Below are 18,583 nucleotides of genomic sequence, written 5' to 3' on the forward strand. Positions count from 1 at the left end.
TAGCCCATTAAATGTCAGGAAATAGCAGAAAAGAAATCATCAAAACTTCCCAGAGCTCAAGGTCACATCTTCAAATGTCTTGTTTTGTCCAATCAAAGGTTCAATACCTCAAAAAAAAAAAAAAGAGTAACTTATTTTAAAGTAACCCACCACTGCAAACACTACTGTGAAAGTGTGTCATATTCAGTTACATGCCAACTGTGTCAGCGCAGCACTTTCCGTCATAAGTTTTGAGATCATTTTTAATTAGACACATTAAATATATTTTACATCTTTTTTGATTGTGCCTAATTTGGACATTACTTCGGCTGCTTTGGCTTCATCCTATGTCTCTATCACGCTGCCGTACATCTTTTAGTGCCGACAAATTGCACTGACTGGCATTTAACCTCATCCCGCCATAACGAATGTTGTTGGTAATGTGACTGACATAGCATTTCCTTTTATCTATCCCTCATATTCTGTGGTACGATCATAGAGGTGTCCACAGTATCATTCATGGGTGTGTGTGTGTGTGTGTGTGTGTGTGTGTGTGTGTGTGTGTGTGTGTGTGTGTGTGTGTGTGTGTGTGTGTGTGTGTGGGTATGGGTGAGTAAGGGTCCAAATCCAACTGAGTGAACATCTAGACAAGCTGATCTCTTTCTTCTTCTTGAGGTAATGGAAAACTAGCGACAGACAAGATAAAAATAATTGCTGAGACAGCAGGAACAACACAACGATACAACAAGATCTGACACCACACCGTCTGCCACTGGGCCCAGTAAACAAACACATTAAAACACAGGCATGCTGGCAAGGACTAGTACACTATGCAGCATGCTGGAAGGCAGACATGCATAATAGACCCATCTGCTCTCATAAAGTCAAACACCTGCTCGGCATCATCAAAACAGAGAGCAACATCATTGGTGGTTGTGCCCTTTTGCCCTCTCCTCTCCATAATAACATCCAGTGATCTCCCAGCCAGGCTACACTGCAAAAAATGTCCTATTATTTAAGATAAAGTTCTGAAAGAGACTACGGAATAGCAACACAATGCCAGCCTCCACCAACTTAACACTGACAGCTTGTTGGTTTGTACACACAGTTCACCTACAGTGGGCTTGTAGGTGATTTACAGTAGTTTTAACTCATCCCTTTGTAACTCAGTGAGATTGCACATAAAGAAAACTGCACAAACAGGCATGTACAACACACCTATCCATTACACACACACACACACACACACACACACACACACACACACACACACACACACACACACACACACACACACACACACACACACACACACACACCTCTAAATGTTCTCCAGTATTGATTCCTCTCACACTGCATTCCTCTGTATGAAAGAGAGGCCCTGACTCAATCTATTTCACAATCAAGTCAGATGTGAGGTGACATATAGGAGCATGAGACAGAAAACTTGTCTGTGCAGGAAAAAAAAGAGAGTATAGACTGGAATAGAAATATATATATATAGAAAAATATATCAAATCTATTAGAAAACCAGTAAAAGAAAAAAAAGGTGTAGCTGACATGGACACACATCCTTCAGGCTTAATGATTGCGTGAAATTAAAGGGAGGTAATGACTTGTCCCTTGGGAAGTTAAAGGCTAAACCTAACCTTATAAAGTTGTAAGGGATTAACACATAGTGCAAAGTTGTTGTTTTTTTTTTTTTTTTTCCACTGTGTGACTGGAGAGCTGCTGGGTTTAGAAGCCTGTCTCATTCACAGCAGCCATCATAGCCTTAGGTAGAAGAAATTAATCACATGCGGTTGACCTCTCTGTTTTCAAGTTTCGCAACATTTGCAAATCACTACACGCATTTGCAGATCTCTGCCGGGGCAGAAGTGTGGCAATAATCACATGTAAAAAGAAAGATAATAGATAGGCCTGCTCGAGTTTCAACTGATGACTTGTCTACATTTTTCAGCTCTTGGAGCAAAATACTTTTCAGCCATTTTTTACAGATTTGTCCACACATTCACAGATGTGTCTACACATTTACAAATGTCAATTTCACTTGCAAATCTGAATCCTGATATGGAGATTCTTTTGTGGTTTGTTTTTCTTATATATACAAATCTGATTATGCACACACCGATTCTGAATACACAGATTTCTGCACACATTCACAAACCACAGCACGCATTTAGAAATTCTTTTAGACATTTACAAATCTGATTACCCACACACGGATTGAGATACAGTGACATAATTCTCCACTCACATTTGTAAATATTTTTTTCTCTAGTAATGGCCCCATAAGCATTGTTCACTGCTCGCATATCCATATAATATGTAACAAAAACAAACATATTTGACATATTTGCTTTTTTTAGCTACTATGAAACAAAGGGACCCGTCTTTATTTTGTTAATTCCAGTGAGCTTTACAAGAAGAAACAGAAAACGAGGGGTGGAAAATCTGTTCCTCATAAGCCCAAATACAGAAAGTGTCCAGTAAAGCTTGCTTGGCAGAGAATGGTATTTTTTTTCCAACAAAGAGACAAAGCCTCTCATGTTTCTAAGCCTGCTGTGATAGGTCAAAAGGGGCTGATAACAAGTGTCCTGGACTATAAATGAAACCACACATCGGAATCTGTGTGTGCGGGCGTGAGGGTGTATTTTTTGTCAATGTTTAACAGAACAGTCCTCAGTGGGAGTCTTGTGTTCACAGGAAGAAGATACCTTCACTATGAGGCAGTCAAGTTCTGTTTTACAGTCTGTCAGTGTCAGACTCAATAGGTTAAGGTTAAGGTCTCTGTCGGGGTGTGTGTACAGAGATGAACAATGAAAAAAAGATTGAGAGATAAAGGGACATAAAACAAATCCTCCATGGCTGTGTAGAGGTAAAGACAAAAGAGGACTTCCTCTGTGTAATCTGGATCAGGAAAGTGGGTTAGGACTATAGTACATGACAAAAAAGACCCATTTTCCTGCTACATCAGGGGACCTGAGCCTCAGTGAAGTGATGTGGCCCACATAACATGGTTCTCCTGGGGAAGGGAGGTGTTAAGGTTGATAGACTGGGGACAATGAAACAGTGTAAGGACGTGAAAGCTCACAGAGACAGGCGAGCTAATGCTTTACCTGCAGTATATTTCTTCACGTCCAACACTTTCATTTCCTTTAAACTGGAAGAGATGACGTCATTTCACTATAGTACTTCATTTAAGCTCTATCCCAGTTTCTTTAACACACCTCTGACTCAGTGCCATTCATTTTGTCTGGGAGAGCTTAGTTTACAACAAAGGCTGAACCCAAAACCTTCCGTCTAAAATTTTTTTCTCCAGTATTACGCAGTAAAAATCGAAAGACAAGAAGGGACTTGCTTGGCAACAGTTCTGGGTTACTCTGATTCAAAAGCCTTATCCACTTCACTAACCAAGGTAGTAACAGAATGAGACAGGTTTGATGATGCATGGAGGAAGTTTCCCATCTGGTTGGAGTGGGAAAGCATCCAGTGATTACGCCACCTCTATCTATCTCTGTCTGTCAGTTAACCGAGTCACTGCCAGTGACAGCCTCGCTCAGGACAGCGTATACTGAGCAAACAAAGCCCGTCTATGTCTGAGAACATTCAGTGGACCTTGCTCAAGGAGACACTGCTGCTTAGTCACTGTCTGAATGAAGTGTGTGTGTGTGTGTGTAGGCTGACATACTGCAGTTATCCTAAATGACTAATGACAAGCTCAAAACAGCAGCTTTCATTCATAACACTGAATGGTAATGATACGGCAACATGTCTGACTCACTTCCTCTGTGTGTGTCTATATGTGAATATATTGTCTACACATCTGTTATCTATCTTTGCTCTCTCTGTTAACACTTTATTTAGAGTGAAGCCCAATAATGTACAAGAATACGTATCTGTGGTAGGGTGTAGTTCACTTGCAACATCAGCAACAGACCCTCAGCTGTTAAACTGCACCCTGACACCAGTTGCCACAAAGAGACAGGCTACTAACCACATGCCACGGCCAAAATACTTACGCCTAATAACATGCATGGTCCTCACACAAAGGCAGTCTACTTTGAAATCATTTACAGCAAGGAGTGCTAGAAAAAGACAACTCAGAAGGGAAAGAAGGTAGTGAAAAAACATCATACTTGTTATAAGTGAAAACTGCCAAAAAAAAAAATCCAGAGAGAAATGAACATCAAATTTTATCTCCACAGTGGCAGTTTTACCGTCTCTCGAAGCCAAGCACTGAATTGTTTGTCCAGCATGTCCGGTCAGTGGGACTTTGATAAGGCTGTGAGGAAAGTGCCGTCCTTGGGTCTGTGAAGTGGACCAGTGAGCGGTCAACACAAGAGGATGTCCAGTAACAAACTAATGTTTGCGTGTTTATTATATGACACAGGAAAGAACAGCAACCTTCAGGGGTTTTGAGTCAACAACAAGTGAACACATCTACAGTCTATGAGCAAAGTCAGCTGTTGTTCAGAAATCTCACTGTGAAAATTAACAAGACTGAAAGAGATTATCACTGTATAACAGCGAGGACATTGCGTAAGTTACATATGATATATGAAATTACCCCACAAACAACAGCTCTATTGTGTTAAATAATAAACTAATTCATAACCTTGCCTTGTCTCATAAAAAGATAAAGAACGTGTGTATGTGAGTTCAACAGTGAAAGAAACAAGAATCTTTATTAAATACTTTTATTTGAACAATAGGGCTTTGTTCTCTCATTCACCAAACTTATTAGGCAAACAGTCCAGCCATTACCATGGGAACAATAGTAGGACATTGGTTGAATTTTACTCACGGCTTGAAGAAACTGAGATTAAACAATTTTTCATTTGTGCTTGCACTCAAAAGGCTGAGTGGGAACAGTGCTCCACAATGATGTATACACAAAGCCTATGTAATAAAAAAAAGTTAAACATTTGCTAGTTAAAATGTCCCTCAGCATACCAAGAAAGCCTCCAAGCAGAAAGCTCCAGTGGTCGAGCTTTGTTTGAGGAGAAGGGTCTTAGAAGGGGTAAACTTTTCCCTGGCTGCACCCCTGCAATGTTCAACATGCCAAAAAGCCTTGAGGCTGCACACACACATACACACTTCAGTGTTCACACAAATTTAAGTACTACTGGGTAGTCCCACACTAATTTGGAAGACTGGGCTAAAAAATCCCATATCATTACTCGCTCACAGGACTCTGTGTAGGCCTGTCTTGGCAAATTTGGCGCTGCATTTGTTCAGGAAATCTGGTAGAGTGCATCCACTCTTAAAAACCCCCCAGGCCTCTGAGCCCTTTTTCCCTGGCATTTCATGCCCGAGAGCAGGGTTTGGTTTTGGACTACACTGCAGTGATGGCCCATTGTTCTCTGGGTACACAGAGCGGCCTTGAGAGGGAGACTCGTGGGAAGTTTTGGCATTCCTTGAAAGCGACCCTTTCTCAGTGGGTTCGTAGTCTGAGGTGCTTCCTTTTTTGCTGGCAAAAGTGTCGTCCTGGCAACATCTATATGACCTCGCTCCCTCAGTGTATGTGGGGAGGCAAACATATGCTTACATAAACAGGCCAAATTCATCACAGTTTTCCACCGGGCCGCATTAAACAGCAGCAGAAGCCAAACTGAGAGGCTGCTTTGAGTGCAAGGACAGCACCTGCGAACTGCAAAACCATACATCTAAGCATGTGCAGAAAACATATCAGGTAGACAATATCTCAAAAACACCAGGATGCATCTGTTCCCGATGATAAAAGCAAAATATTCCTCATGTGAGAAAGATCAGAATATGGAGAAAACCAGAAAAACAAGTAAATTTATATTTCTTTACCTCAGCAAAGTTCTGATTTCAAAAAAGCACAGCATCACACGACCCAAATTTCGAGATAGGAGTTACTCCCCTCTTTGCGTGACCAATGTATTCTTTTTAGGGTGGGCAGATGTATGCTGAGCAAAGGAAACACCCATAACATCCAGAGTTTCACTGAACCCACTAGCATGCTCAGTTTGGATACTTACTGTTGGGAATGTGTGGATCTACAGGGTGGAGAAGGGCAGAGCACCAAAACCAACCAAACCGCAGCCCAAAGCCGTTAAAGCTTTTACTCAACACAAATGGCAGACTCCCAGACCTTGCCATACGCTCCTGCAGGCTTGGGAGAGAGAGTGGGTGGATGGGTGTGTCATCACACACACATCTAACCACTTCCTGGCCCCTGCATAGCTGGCGGTAGCCACAGTGGCGTGAAGTAGTTGGGACCATCCTTGAGTTAAACATAACGCAAAGTCGAGGCACTGAAAGAGAGGACATTCTATCCCCACCTCCATAATAATAACCACACTATCTCAGACTCCCACTGCATGCCTGGGTGGCTTCAGCTGAAACAGCAGAGCCGGGAAGGACGGAGAGAGAGAGCAGAGTGCAGAGACACACTGGTGGCCTTGTGGATCAGAGAGGAGGGATGTAGAAAGCAGATGTCTTCTCTGTTCCCACTGAGAGCGGTAGGCAGAGGATGGACAGGACGGCTGAAGAATGGATTTCTGGACAAATCCTGTATGAGCGTGTAATCGTTTGCTCCTTCTCCTATTCTTCTTCCACTCACTGACCATATTAACCTGTCAATTTGTGATACGCACACAGCAGAGTGATCCAGCACCAGACCTCAGAGGATGTGGAGTCAGAATACAGCAAAGACAAGACTGTCGAGCCATTTCTTTTTAAAGCTGAGACACTTGAATTATATTCACATGGAAACAATAACTTGCCATGGATATAATATGTCTATATTTTAAACATGTTAGTCTTTTATTTACATAAGTGATCATTGTAATTAGGCACATAGTCCAGAGAAATCCCCGAAGCCTGGTTCTGCAGTCTCTAGATTAATAATAGCAGTCATTTAGTCTCACAAAATCATGCTCTTGGCTTAATTTGCCTTCAGCCTCCAGGCAGGATAACACACACACACACACACAAAAATGTACACACAAAATGCAGAAACACTCACATCTGACTGTGAGTGCATTTTTACCATTATACTCCATTCAACAGAAACTATTAGTGTCCCCGTAACAACAAACACAGTAAGTGCACCTCCGTTGTAATTAGATAGCCATAGTTCACTGCGGTGAATTTGACCTAATATAAGAGTTTAAGTTTGATAACTGGAGCATGATGGGGACAGATCTAATCAGGATCTCCTCTCTCCTAAGACATTTTCATTTCCCACATACATACAAATAATTGTGAAAGCTGGCAGCACTGGTCACTCTGGGTTCATTCCAGGAAAGCATTTGAGGCTTTTCTTCCTTTATCAGTTGTTTGAGCATTGTGCGTTTCACTCTCTGATAACATGTCACTGACTGGAAAAAAAAAATCCTGACAAACCACCTTTACATACAGACATTTACATAAGAGGCTCAAGCGCTGGCACAAACGTGATATCCGCTGAAAACAGGGGTGCTTTCACACCGAGGTAGCCTGCCTCATTGAAATGCCACAGACTGGTTCCACGGTGGCACTGAGAGAGCCCCAGCACACACAGAGCCGGAGGAAAGTCCCGGTCTCTGAAAGAGGATCATTAGCATTGGCAACAAAGGCAGAGACACAAATTAATGTTGTATGAGAACCAGCAGAGAGCAGATCACAGAGTTAAGGAAGCAATGATTGTTGTTGTTGTGAAAAGAGGGGAAGTCTTTACCCTGATAAATAACTAATACAGAGACTAAACAGGGGAGAGTAATACGAGCTAGGGGTGAAATTTCCATGAAGCGTGATTAAAAGATGAATGCGATGACTTCAGAATATCTGTCAGTCGTTTTTTAATCACTTTTCCATCTCTTTTCATTGAATTCCCCAAAAGATTCAATAGAACAATCGAAACCAACAAGAACTCTGACCTTCATCCCATGCTGCTGGCCAAACAAATACATAAATAAATGTTAAAAAAAATGTCCTTTTGTTCATCTCTCTCATCCCTATATATATAATCACTTCCTTAAACTGTCTGTACACTCTGACGAGATCATCAATTCACACCATCTGAAAATGAACCCGGTAACAGATGAGATCATTCACTTCTGCCTGAGATCCAGTACAGACTTAACCACATTAACGCTACTGCACCTCCAAGAGGAGTCATGTGTTATTGGTCTATACGAGCTCATGTGTCAGGTATGGACTTACGCCGCTCAGATGCCAGATCAGTGATCTGACTGCGGATCAATACGACGGAGTGTGCAGGACTTCCCGGGGGTTAGTTGTGTTTTCCTGTGACATGAATTATAAACAACTAGAAGACATAAGCTGACAATGAGTATGCCTGCACACACACACACGGACAGAGTGAGAAAGCAAGAGGGATTCAAAGAGAGAAGGAGAGAGACAGAATCAATACCCTATCTTTTCCATTTGCTATATTGCACCATTAGCATTCCTTAAGTATCCTCTTACAATTGAGTCTTCCCCCTCTCTCCCTCTCACACACATTCATCCCTCTTTCTTACTTCAGTCTAGCAAAACAAAATCACTTGTCTGAACTTCCAAAACTGTGTATGTCTCAAATGTGGGGAGACAGACAGAGGTAGGATGTTCCATCAAAACAGTATTAAAGTGGACCGTGAGTAAAAAAAATAATGAGAGGTTAGATTGGAAGTCGTTTCTGAGCTTGTCTGCTCTGCCAACAAATATGAAGCAGATGTTGACATGGGAGCTTTGCAGAGAGGAAGAGGGAAAACATGCAGGAAGAGTACCAGTTCTAATCCTGTGATAAACAGCTGAGAGGGATACACATGCTCCAGTTTTGACCTAGTTCTCAACTTTTGGTGGATGCTGTCTTTTTTTTTTTCCCTTACTACTCCCTTGAGCGTGACTGTCCATGTCCTTTCAGCCAAAACTAATGCAGTTGAAAGACATACAAGTGAGCCAAGAGGTTGCAATCCTGATACAATAAGAACTGTTCTGAAACTTTGCAAATGCTATTTTAAGCACGTGTTTGAGAACAGCTGAAGTAGGTGAATTTCAAGCGAAGCGGAGACCTCTGGAGAACAGAATTTAAAAGTATAAAGGAATTTTATTAAATCAAAAACGAGCCATTATGAAAAACTAATGTCAAACAATAACCTTCAATAACCTGCAGGTGCAAGCATCATAACAAAAGCACCACACTACAAAACCATTTAGGAATAGGCCTTATTAAAACATCATGGGAGATGGAACATAACACAACAGCACATTTAAGTTCCCATCAGCCCACTCCTGAGTACCACAGACGCACTTGTAAATCTCTGTAGGAATATTAGTTTTTTGTTTAGAATCGACTAAAACTCAAAGTGGTTCAGAAATGCTGCAATTAAGAGCTTTAATTTGCGGACGTGAGCGCAGCGGCACAGCTCTTCAGTGCAGTTTAATTAGAATATCACACAAAGCAAAGCAGGGCGCACACTCGCCTGCCTCCAGAACGAGATTAAAAGTGTGCCAAATAAGTTTGTAGAGGAAGAGAGATCAGTCAAAGTTGTAAACAGAATATCCCCGTGGTGTGTGTGTTGTGTGTTTGTGTTTGTTTGTTGTGTGTGTGTGTGTGTGTGGTGAGAAGGTGATGATAAGTAGCGAACAATCAGAGCCTACCTGTGATGTGTCCAGGAAAACGCTCTTTCTGAATTTCCCTCGCCGTATCTCCATTTCAAGGGCAGAGCCGCGGGCAACGGTGGCTCTCGCTGTTTGATTTCGGCAAAACATCGTCTCAGCTTTCTGGCAACTTCACAGACGCCTCCTGAGTAAGAGTGTATCAGCCGAACTTCGAGCAAACGCGAAGGCAGGAATCGCTTCGAAAACTGCCAAGCGCAGATTTCAGGTGGCACAAAACGGCCCCACCGGCGAAAACTCCCAAGAGATTTAGGCCAAAAAAAAAAAGACTCGAATCAAACACTACCGTTTCTTCTGATGTAGGAGCTGAAACTCAAATAAGTCCACTAACAGGGAAAAACCACACACACAGAGAGAGACTTGGAGTCTTCCTTCACAGCTGACTTTTCACTTTCCTAAACACTGCCCCTTGTGCGTCCGACACTGACACGGTGACACCCCACGCGGTGTAGTTGAGACCTAACTTTGCCCTGTCCTGTATCCGGAGACCTCTACCGGCGATGAATGGCGTGTACTCCGCCTCAGATTCCTGGTTTAGGTCTGTTTATGCAAGTCATTCAGCAGGGATGGATCAAGCATAAAAACCACATGTGCTCATGTGCGTACGGCACCAATCTTTTTACATTTTTACAACATTTGTAGGCCTCAATTATTTTATTCTGGCATACAGCTTTCAAAATATACAAACTCCCTTCCAAAAGTTTTTATTGTGAGCAACTTTTACTCAAATGTATTTCTGAAAGTTGTTATATTTCCAGGTTCATATTTCAAACTAGTGTAAAACATTTCTGACTCCTTTTGCCTTTATTCTCCTGTTGTTCTGTTTGTACAGAAGAGTTAAATCTGCTCATGCTTTTAATGAGCTTCAATTTATGCACTAAAGTTAATTTACAGATAAAAGTCTATGGAGTTCAACCTGACGAGTCTGATATCCCTGCAAAGCTTCAGGTCTAGAATCCTCTGGGTTTTGGTGATGTTTGTTAAGACATTGTGGATTTGAATGATGAATCCAGCAGTGGGTCCAACTGGGTTAATGAAGTTATTAGCACATGGTCTCTACAGGTTCTTGCTTAAGGAAGATACAAGATAAAACAATGCCTAGACCTGAAAGGACCGCAGTCTGTTTGAATATACAGTATGTTTCAGGTAGTACTTATTTGCTGCCCTTTGGCCTATGAGAATTCCCATTTCCTTGATACCAATAATGCAGCCTACTTAGAGGGCTATAAAGTGGGGGTTATTAGCTTTGCCTTCATGGTAGAACATTTTATTTACGAGCATCAGCAGCCTAGCATGAAGATTCAGCAGGAATGTGAATCACAATCTGTGGCGGCACCAGGACTTTACTGGACCTGCTGGGAGTGGAATTCTTAAAGGTCAGAAAGTCACTGAGGATCAGTGTCTCCAAGGCAGAGGTCACGTACACATAGACAGTGACAGATGTCTGCTGGGAAGACCTGGCCTCACAACCCAAGGTGATACCACAACACAACACCACAACAGATCTTTTACTTCAGTAAAAGCACTTTTCATTAGCATGAAAATATAGTTAAAGTGGCCTACCAAAAGTAACAGTAGTCACTGTGCAGAATGGCCTGTTTCTAAATAATGCATTATATTAGCGGATTATAATGATTGATGCATTAAAGTGTACATCACTTTAATGTTGCAACTGGTGAAGGTGGGGCTAATTTCAGCTACTTAATATACTGCTGGGGAGTTTATGAATTTCCCCCCTGAGGATCAGTAAAATTTTATTACCCTACCGCTGTCGTGGCTGGTATTGTTTTCACCTTGTGAGTCTGTGTGTGTGCATGTGTATGTGCATGTGTATGTGTATGTGTATGTGTGTGAGTGTCATCAAATGTGGTTCTAGAGGCACCTACTGTAGCAGGAACTAGCACAGAGACTGTTTTGAGTGGCGGCATGGCTCAGGAGGTGGAGTGGTCGTCTAGTAATCAGAAGGTTCCTGGTTTAACCCCTCGCTCTTCCAGAGAGCATGTCCTTGACCAAGACACTGAAAGTGTATAATTACTGTTGATTATATTATATATTTTTATTATATTGAACTCTAAAATTATTTTTCTAAGTAACTAAAGTTATCAAATAAATGTAGTGGAGGAAAAAATTTACAATAGTACAATAAAGTATAAAGGAGCAGAAAATGGAAATACTCAAGTAAAATGCATGTACCACAAATATGTACTGAAGTACAGTACCTGAGTAAATGTTACTTTCCACCACTTCTGACTGACACTTGATACGGTTCATCTTACTTTAATCGCTTCAGTGTCAAAACTCTTTCCTTTCTTCTACTTGTGGGTGAGAGCTTGGGCGGCTCAGTGTTGACACTGCAAGAGCTATTTGGTGGTAAGAAAGGAAACATCCAACAAAACTTCAGTTATATGTTTTCTGCATACTGTGTGACTCCAACCCTGATCCACTCTATCATCTGAAATTATCCAAATAAAGTATGAACCATCAGAAGAGAAAAATCAGAGGTACCTGAAAACCATGAATAAGTTATAAATCCATATTGATGCAAGGCTGGAAATCATTGCATTAAGATAACACTGCATCAGGGTGTATGTAATTGCGAGTTATTGTTCACTGTGATTTTGCTGCTATTTACAACATAACTGAGTTAATTAACATTTGATAGGTAATTAACTCTGAGAATCCACGGTCTGGCATCATGGTGTTACTTTGCGATAGTAAGAATGTTTTGTTGAGTTTTGTCTGAAACATAAACAGCCTTGATACTGCCATCTGTTGTCTGTCTACCAGTCACAAAATCTAAATTTAGTGTCTGTTTGCAGACTCTTGTTTCTGAACAAGATATAAATAGTGTTGCATTTCCCATGCTATGCTTAAACCAGATTACTCAACAGTTTGGCGCTCTGGGTTTACTGTAAAACAAAAGTCTCACATACACTTTAATCCACAGATGTAGCACGGACAACTCTTACCAACTGTGCTTAATAATCCAAATTTCTGTTTTCCTGTCTCAAATTACTCTTGCTCTCCTCCGCTGGGATTAATAGTGTTTACATCACAATCTTAAAAATGTAATGATGACTGACTGGTATTTCTGCAATGGATGTTTGGTGCTCTGTCTCTATGGGAAAAGGAAAAGGGGTTTGTGCAGCGCCTGTCTCTCTAATCTCCCCCCAAGTCTCTTATTTAAAAGCAGGATGTTTGTTGATGTCGGGAGCTTGAGTAAATAGCTGGGGGCGCTGTAACTCACGCAGCAATGTGATCTCACTTGGATGTCTGTCTGTTTCCTAGAAGGGACTATGTGAAATGCAGATTATGTTTACATGCCTCATGCCGCTCTGGTCAGTAGGGGGTAGACAGTCACAGAGGGGAGCAGTGCTTTCCCAAGCTAGGTTTGACCCCCTTTTAACTCCTCGCTGGGCTCCATTGAGCCCTTTGGGCAGCTCAGTTTGCGGCAGAGTCGGGCAAGCAATGGGGCTTATGTGCAGGCTTTGCTGCGGCAGATTTTAAACCCATCTGTGGGGAAAAGATAGGTCTGGTTTATCACCCCTGGTTTATAGTGCATATTCTATTTGTAAATCCCACAAACTACACATACTCCTGTTACCATCCCTCTTTTCTCTCCTGTTTTCTCTCTTCTACACACAAAATAGGGAAAACAAAAGTGACTGCTACAGTGAGAATCAAATACAGCAGTCAACACTGGCACAGTCGCAGTGGGCTATAAAATGCAGACCACAGTCAGAACACAAACAAAGGGGCCGCTCTTCACTCAGAAAGCAATGGCTATGGAGCAGCTGGAGGAAGATCACATGATATATATAAAAAAAAAAACACAGGACACAATCATGCTGTTACATTCTACCACAAAAGCCTATTCTGTTTCTCTCTTTCACACACACACACACACACACACACACACACACACACACACACACACACACACACACACACACACACACACACACACACACACACACACACACACACACACACATACGGTGTATGATCAATTGCCCACCAGTTTAGAACCAGAGGAGTGGGTGTTAGCAGGCAGCAAATCACCAGCATAGAACATACGGGAAATCTGTTTGGCTTTCTTTTCATTGGAATGAAAGTGCTACAGCCTCAGCAGAATGATTGTGGTTGTTCCAACTGTAATTACATGTGGTTTTCTATATTCTAAATATAAACTTGCATACAGTATTTGCAACCATTGCCCTACTGTTCTTGCATTATTAAACCTCAAACATTCCAGGATCAGTTTTCAGGATATCTAAGGATCTCCGGAATGAACGAAAAAAAAAAAAACACATTAAAGAGGTGATGAGCAGACCCACAGTTATCATTGCACTTTGTATTGGAGCTAAGAAGGTGATAAACCTTGTGCTCTGCTGTAAAAAGTTATGAAATATGAGCATCTGTCTGGTCTAAAAACCACCATGTTTTCTCATCCACATTTATGACTTGCAAGGTTGAGTTTGTCAAGTGTAAAAGACATTAGGACAAAATGTCTTTCAGTGATCTTAATGCCTCAGTCAATTTGTTAAAGAATCAATCTTTATCTGCACAACTGGCCCAATGTGTCACACTGTCTGTGGCTGAAACCTTGCCTCCCATCAGCCTGAAATATGCACTCATCTGATGTGAGCTGAAAAACATTATGATGGATGCCACCCTATATTGGGTGGTGGATGAGGGAAGACCTCAGGGAAAACAGATAGCTCCAAAGCAAGACATATACTGGAATGACACTCTGAATTAACTGCGTGGAAAACAGGACTCAAGTCTGGCTTGCAATCAAATTCTCTGTATGCCAAGAGACACAAGTGTACAGCAGACACACTATTAGAAGTGGAGAGTGCTCCTCTGTATGAGAGTGCTCCTCTGTAGTGACTCTAGACAGGTTTAAACAGCGTGCTATCATGTATTCATGCCACGTTTCCTATAAGGTGAATACATTATGCTAGTCTGACTTCTACTGGACAATACTTGCCATTACAACAACACATCATTGGGTCTGTCACACACACATTAGCATAAATAAGCACTTTCGTCTTTTGCTAATTAGTAAAATAAATGAGACAATTGTATTCTTAATGAGTGAAAAAGAACAGTGCCTGTAATTCACACCCATCTACGGTCTAATAAATGTTCATTTTACACCATTGTGTCCAAGCAGTGTAATAAAGAGTGTGCAGTGTAATAAAAACAAAATACCACGCCAGTTACCAACAGTGATCTGATAGCCTTTATTTCATCTATTTACAAAGAATACAAAACTCTTCTCCTTGAACTCTGATGAACACTCTGCTCACACCATGTTCTCTTCCTTTTCTTCATTTCCGTTTGAAATGAGGATGAAATCTTTCATTTGTGGTGTAGTTTTGTCCAGTTGGCAGCTTCTTTGCGACCTTGTTTCAAACCCTGTTGAAAAAATAAAGAGGAATATGATTAGAGCTCCCCTTTAAAAAAAAAATAAATCAAGGACTCCAACCTATTATGAACCTGGAGGCATTTGATAAAAAGGCTCTTTCTAGTTAAGAGGCATAACAGCAAAAAAAGGAGCAACTTTACCAAAAAGTGTCAAAATTACCATTTACACCCACAGCTCATCACTACATAACGCAAGAGACTGAGCCTGTAAATAAAAGCTGTAAATCCCTTTTATAGATCATAATGAGCCGGTTAGCCTCTGTGCACATACCAGGTAGTATCCTGTGTGATATCCACTCATGTACCAGGAGATGAGCACACTGCCCAAGGCCTCGTCATCCACCATGTCAGGGCTCATTGGTGGAGGTGGGGGGATCATCTGAGGCAAAGACATCAACAGGAGAGGCAGTGTGATCAGAATGCAGATGCTGGAGGCTGATGATATGTGTTGTCAATCACTAATATGCAGTATCAACAGATTATTTCTCAATTTACCAGCTGGATGAGTAAATGTGTGCTTTTTACACATAGAGTGCAGAGCCCGTTGCTCAGATAAAACAGCGTCTGCTCTGCCTTTTGCATTTGTAATTAATGTGTTTATGTAAGACATTATTTCCAACTCACTGGTGGACCAAAAGGCATCATGGGAGGCCAGGAAGGAGGTACAGGCCCATGACCACCAGATTGCCTGCTTCGCCCCTGCTAGAGGACACAGAGGGTTGAGGGAACAAAAAAACCACACTGTGATCTCAGTATTACCAGACAATTTTACATTAACGGGAGGTTCATAGCTTCAGTTCAGTCTCATTCAGTTCTCATCACAAAAACATTTATGTGTATCATGTGCAACCTGAAAGGAAGGCTTCAGATAACATATAATCTCCTTTAAACATATATTTTCTTTCTTCTGTTTATGACTTTATACAGTTAAATCAACATGGAGGGTAGAACTATCAACATAAATGCCACTTAAATTTATTGCAATCCAATACAATGCACCAGTGATAAACACCAAATCTGATAGGTTTTTGCTTATATTCCCTTTTTATTGTTCACATTGTAAATATTTTGTTGTTTAGATTTCATTTTACCATTATTTTAGTTTAGCCACAGAAAATAGCCAACCTTCTCACAGAATTTAAAAAGGTTCAATTGGTTTAAACTCAACATTACAACAAGCACAACAACATAACACAGCAAGCAGTACTATGTATGAAAACAGTTCATTTTTTGCAGAATAATAAAAGAAAAAAGTACAGAGTCTTTCTTCTTACCTGCCTGAAAGCATGCATTGGAGGTGGGCCTGGAGGAAACCCGGGGAAGCCAGGAGCCCACATAGGAGGAGGTTCTTTGTGGGCCTTGGACTTTTGGGCTTTACTGTGTAGTTGTTTGTGTTGGTTTGGCGTGGCTGACCTGTCACTCTCCTCTGTTGACGTTTCCGCCTCATCTCCCTTAATTGTCGAGACATACTGCTTTAACCTTGATTTGTCATTTTCTTTCTATTTATACCTTGACATAGCATTTCCGAAATATATATATATATATATATATATATATATATATATATATATATATATATGAAAAAAGGTACAGGCAAAAACGGAAGAAATAACTTTTCCAAGGCCAAATTAATTTACAATCCATGTAAGATCCAAGTGATGTGCCAATTACAGCTAAACCCTTGGATTGATTGTGAGATAGCAATTAATTTGTTATGCTGCATTCCCCAAGTTATTGTTTGATGAGGATCAAGCACTGTAACTGACATTCATCTCACTTTTGCCTCATCTGTCAGTAACTTCCTACTATTATATTCATTCTATAGTGGCCAAAAAAAATTGAAAATGTAATTTTTTGTAAAAAACAAAAAAACAAAAACAAAAAACAGGCAGTGTGTAAAAGGTAACTTGGCTATTATTTAATTTACTTTTTTTTTTCAGTCTTGTTGATTTCTCATTTGTGGGTGAGGCAATAATACAAATACACCACCAAACTAAAGAGATGCAATGACCACCAATATTAACTTTTTAAATAAACAGGTAAAAGTGTAAACATAAAGTATAATAAGTCCTAAATATACTGTATTTCATAGTTAAAAATAATTTCTTTGCGCTTGCTTACCTTGATATTCCTTTCCTCATCACCCTCAGAAACCTCTGAAAGCAGGTCTTCGAGGTTCTGCTCCTCCTCGTTGCCGTAGCCTGTATAAACAACTATACAAGTGCCCCTTTTCTCGTCTATGGAAGAGATGGTGGCTGCATAGAGTTGGCCATCCTCTGACCAGTAAGCACAGCACGAGTCCCCGACCTGCCACTGTGACACAACATAAATTGTAATTAAGGTGAAAGTGTAACCATACTGAAGTAAACTAAATCCAGAACGACAAAAACACTTTTGATCACTGAAATGTGTTGTGACACTAAATTGTCTTATGTGTTAAAATGTATTTTACACCTCTGATGTTGATTTCAATGCTGTCATTGAGACCCATCCAAATTGTCAATAAAATGACTAAACTCTACGCCTCCTTCCTGTAGGAGTATTTATCAGTATTTTTAGTTCCAGTTACACACCTCTTTATCTGGTGGTGCATTCGTTCTTTTCCTGCTCTGGTTCTTTTTGTTGTTTTTGCGTTTTTTTCCTGGATGGTTTTTCTTGGAAGCTTCTGGCTCCTCTTCACCTTTAAGGGCAGTCTGGTGTACAAAGCAACAGCAGGGATGTGCCATAAGTGGCTGACACAAACAGATACATTTTAAGTGCACATACAGAGCAAAGCACCTATTTTACCTTGAATGATGCCACTGCCTTGTCATAAGCCTTTATCAGTGCTGTGTCATCCCATATATCTGAATCATCACTCTGGAAAAGAAAACAACAGATTTAGAGACTCTGCAGAGGAAAGATAATTTTTTAACCAGTCTTTACTCTTTAATGGAAAACCAGACACATAAAGTGTAAAAGCCTGTGGATAGACTGTGTAGCTGAGTTGATCCTCTTGGTCAGTTTAGCAGTGCAGTTAATGTGTGCAGCTGAGCTGACCTGACACGCTCAGCTTTGCATCGCTGGCACTGTGGAGAGGATGCTACAGCAGTCAAAATGCAACATATCTGTGCAGCTAAACCTAATTCACGCTTTGTTTGTCCAAGACTTTGTATTACAACAATGCGATGTCTCGAGTAATGAAACACATCAGGTACACTGCGGATTTCTGATTTCACCTTTCCTACCCTGTTACTTTCCTCTTTGTTACCCAACTTAGCCCAACTCAGCGTTGGTTTGTAGCTTAGCTTCCTAGCTTCCCATCTCCATCAAATCTACAGCAGCCTAGAAAGGGGCACAGCTGCCTTCATCTTAAGTTTAGTGGTGCATCGAAACTAACCTGGCCAGTTCCACGAGTAAACAGCACCTCTTTGCATCCATTCGCCATGTGAAAGTGAGCAGATTTCACTGCTAAGTGCTAATTGCTAAACAACTAACGAATAACATGCGTCTGATATGCGACGTGCTATACTAGCGTTGACGTATATATCCTGCGACG

General features: G+C 41.0%; 2 protein-coding genes across 4 annotated transcripts in view; both read right to left on the bottom strand.

Annotated features, from left to right (window-relative positions):
• Positions 1-10,013, bottom strand: part of rtkn (rhotekin) — a 54,868-nt gene extending 44,855 nt beyond the window's left edge. For both annotated transcript variants that reach the window (XM_041042997.1, XM_041042996.1), the window contains exon 1: positions 9,595-10,013. In XM_041042997.1, coding sequence (XP_040898931.1) covers positions 9,595-9,705 — 111 coding nt within the window. In that variant the 5' untranslated portion in view covers positions 9,706-10,013. The remainder of the gene's footprint in view (positions 1-9,594) is intronic.
• A 4,834-nt stretch (positions 10,014-14,847) lies between these two features.
• On the bottom strand, positions 14,848-18,573 carry smn1 (survival of motor neuron 1, telomeric). 2 transcript variants are annotated; one of them, XM_041042285.1, is made up of 8 exons: positions 18,425-18,573; positions 17,833-17,904; positions 17,619-17,738; positions 17,167-17,358; positions 16,320-16,496; positions 15,670-15,744; positions 15,317-15,424; positions 14,848-15,036 (listed from the first exon to the last, which is right to left on the bottom strand). In XM_041042285.1, exons 1-8 carry the CDS (start codon positions 18,470-18,472, stop codon positions 14,980-14,982), a joined length of 849 nt encoding a protein of 282 aa, XP_040898219.1. In that variant the 5' UTR covers positions 18,473-18,573; the 3' UTR covers positions 14,848-14,979. The 2 variants fall into 2 exon arrangements, with proteins under 2 accessions (XP_040898219.1, XP_040898218.1); XM_041042284.1 differs by having other exon boundaries at positions 15,670-15,747.
• Between the last annotated feature and the right edge of the window lie 10 nt (positions 18,574-18,583).

The sequence above is a fragment of the Toxotes jaculatrix genome, chromosome 7, assembly GCF_017976425.1.
Source record: "Toxotes jaculatrix isolate fToxJac2 chromosome 7, fToxJac2.pri, whole genome shotgun sequence".
Lineage (NCBI taxonomy): Eukaryota > Metazoa > Chordata > Actinopteri > Toxotidae > Toxotes > Toxotes jaculatrix.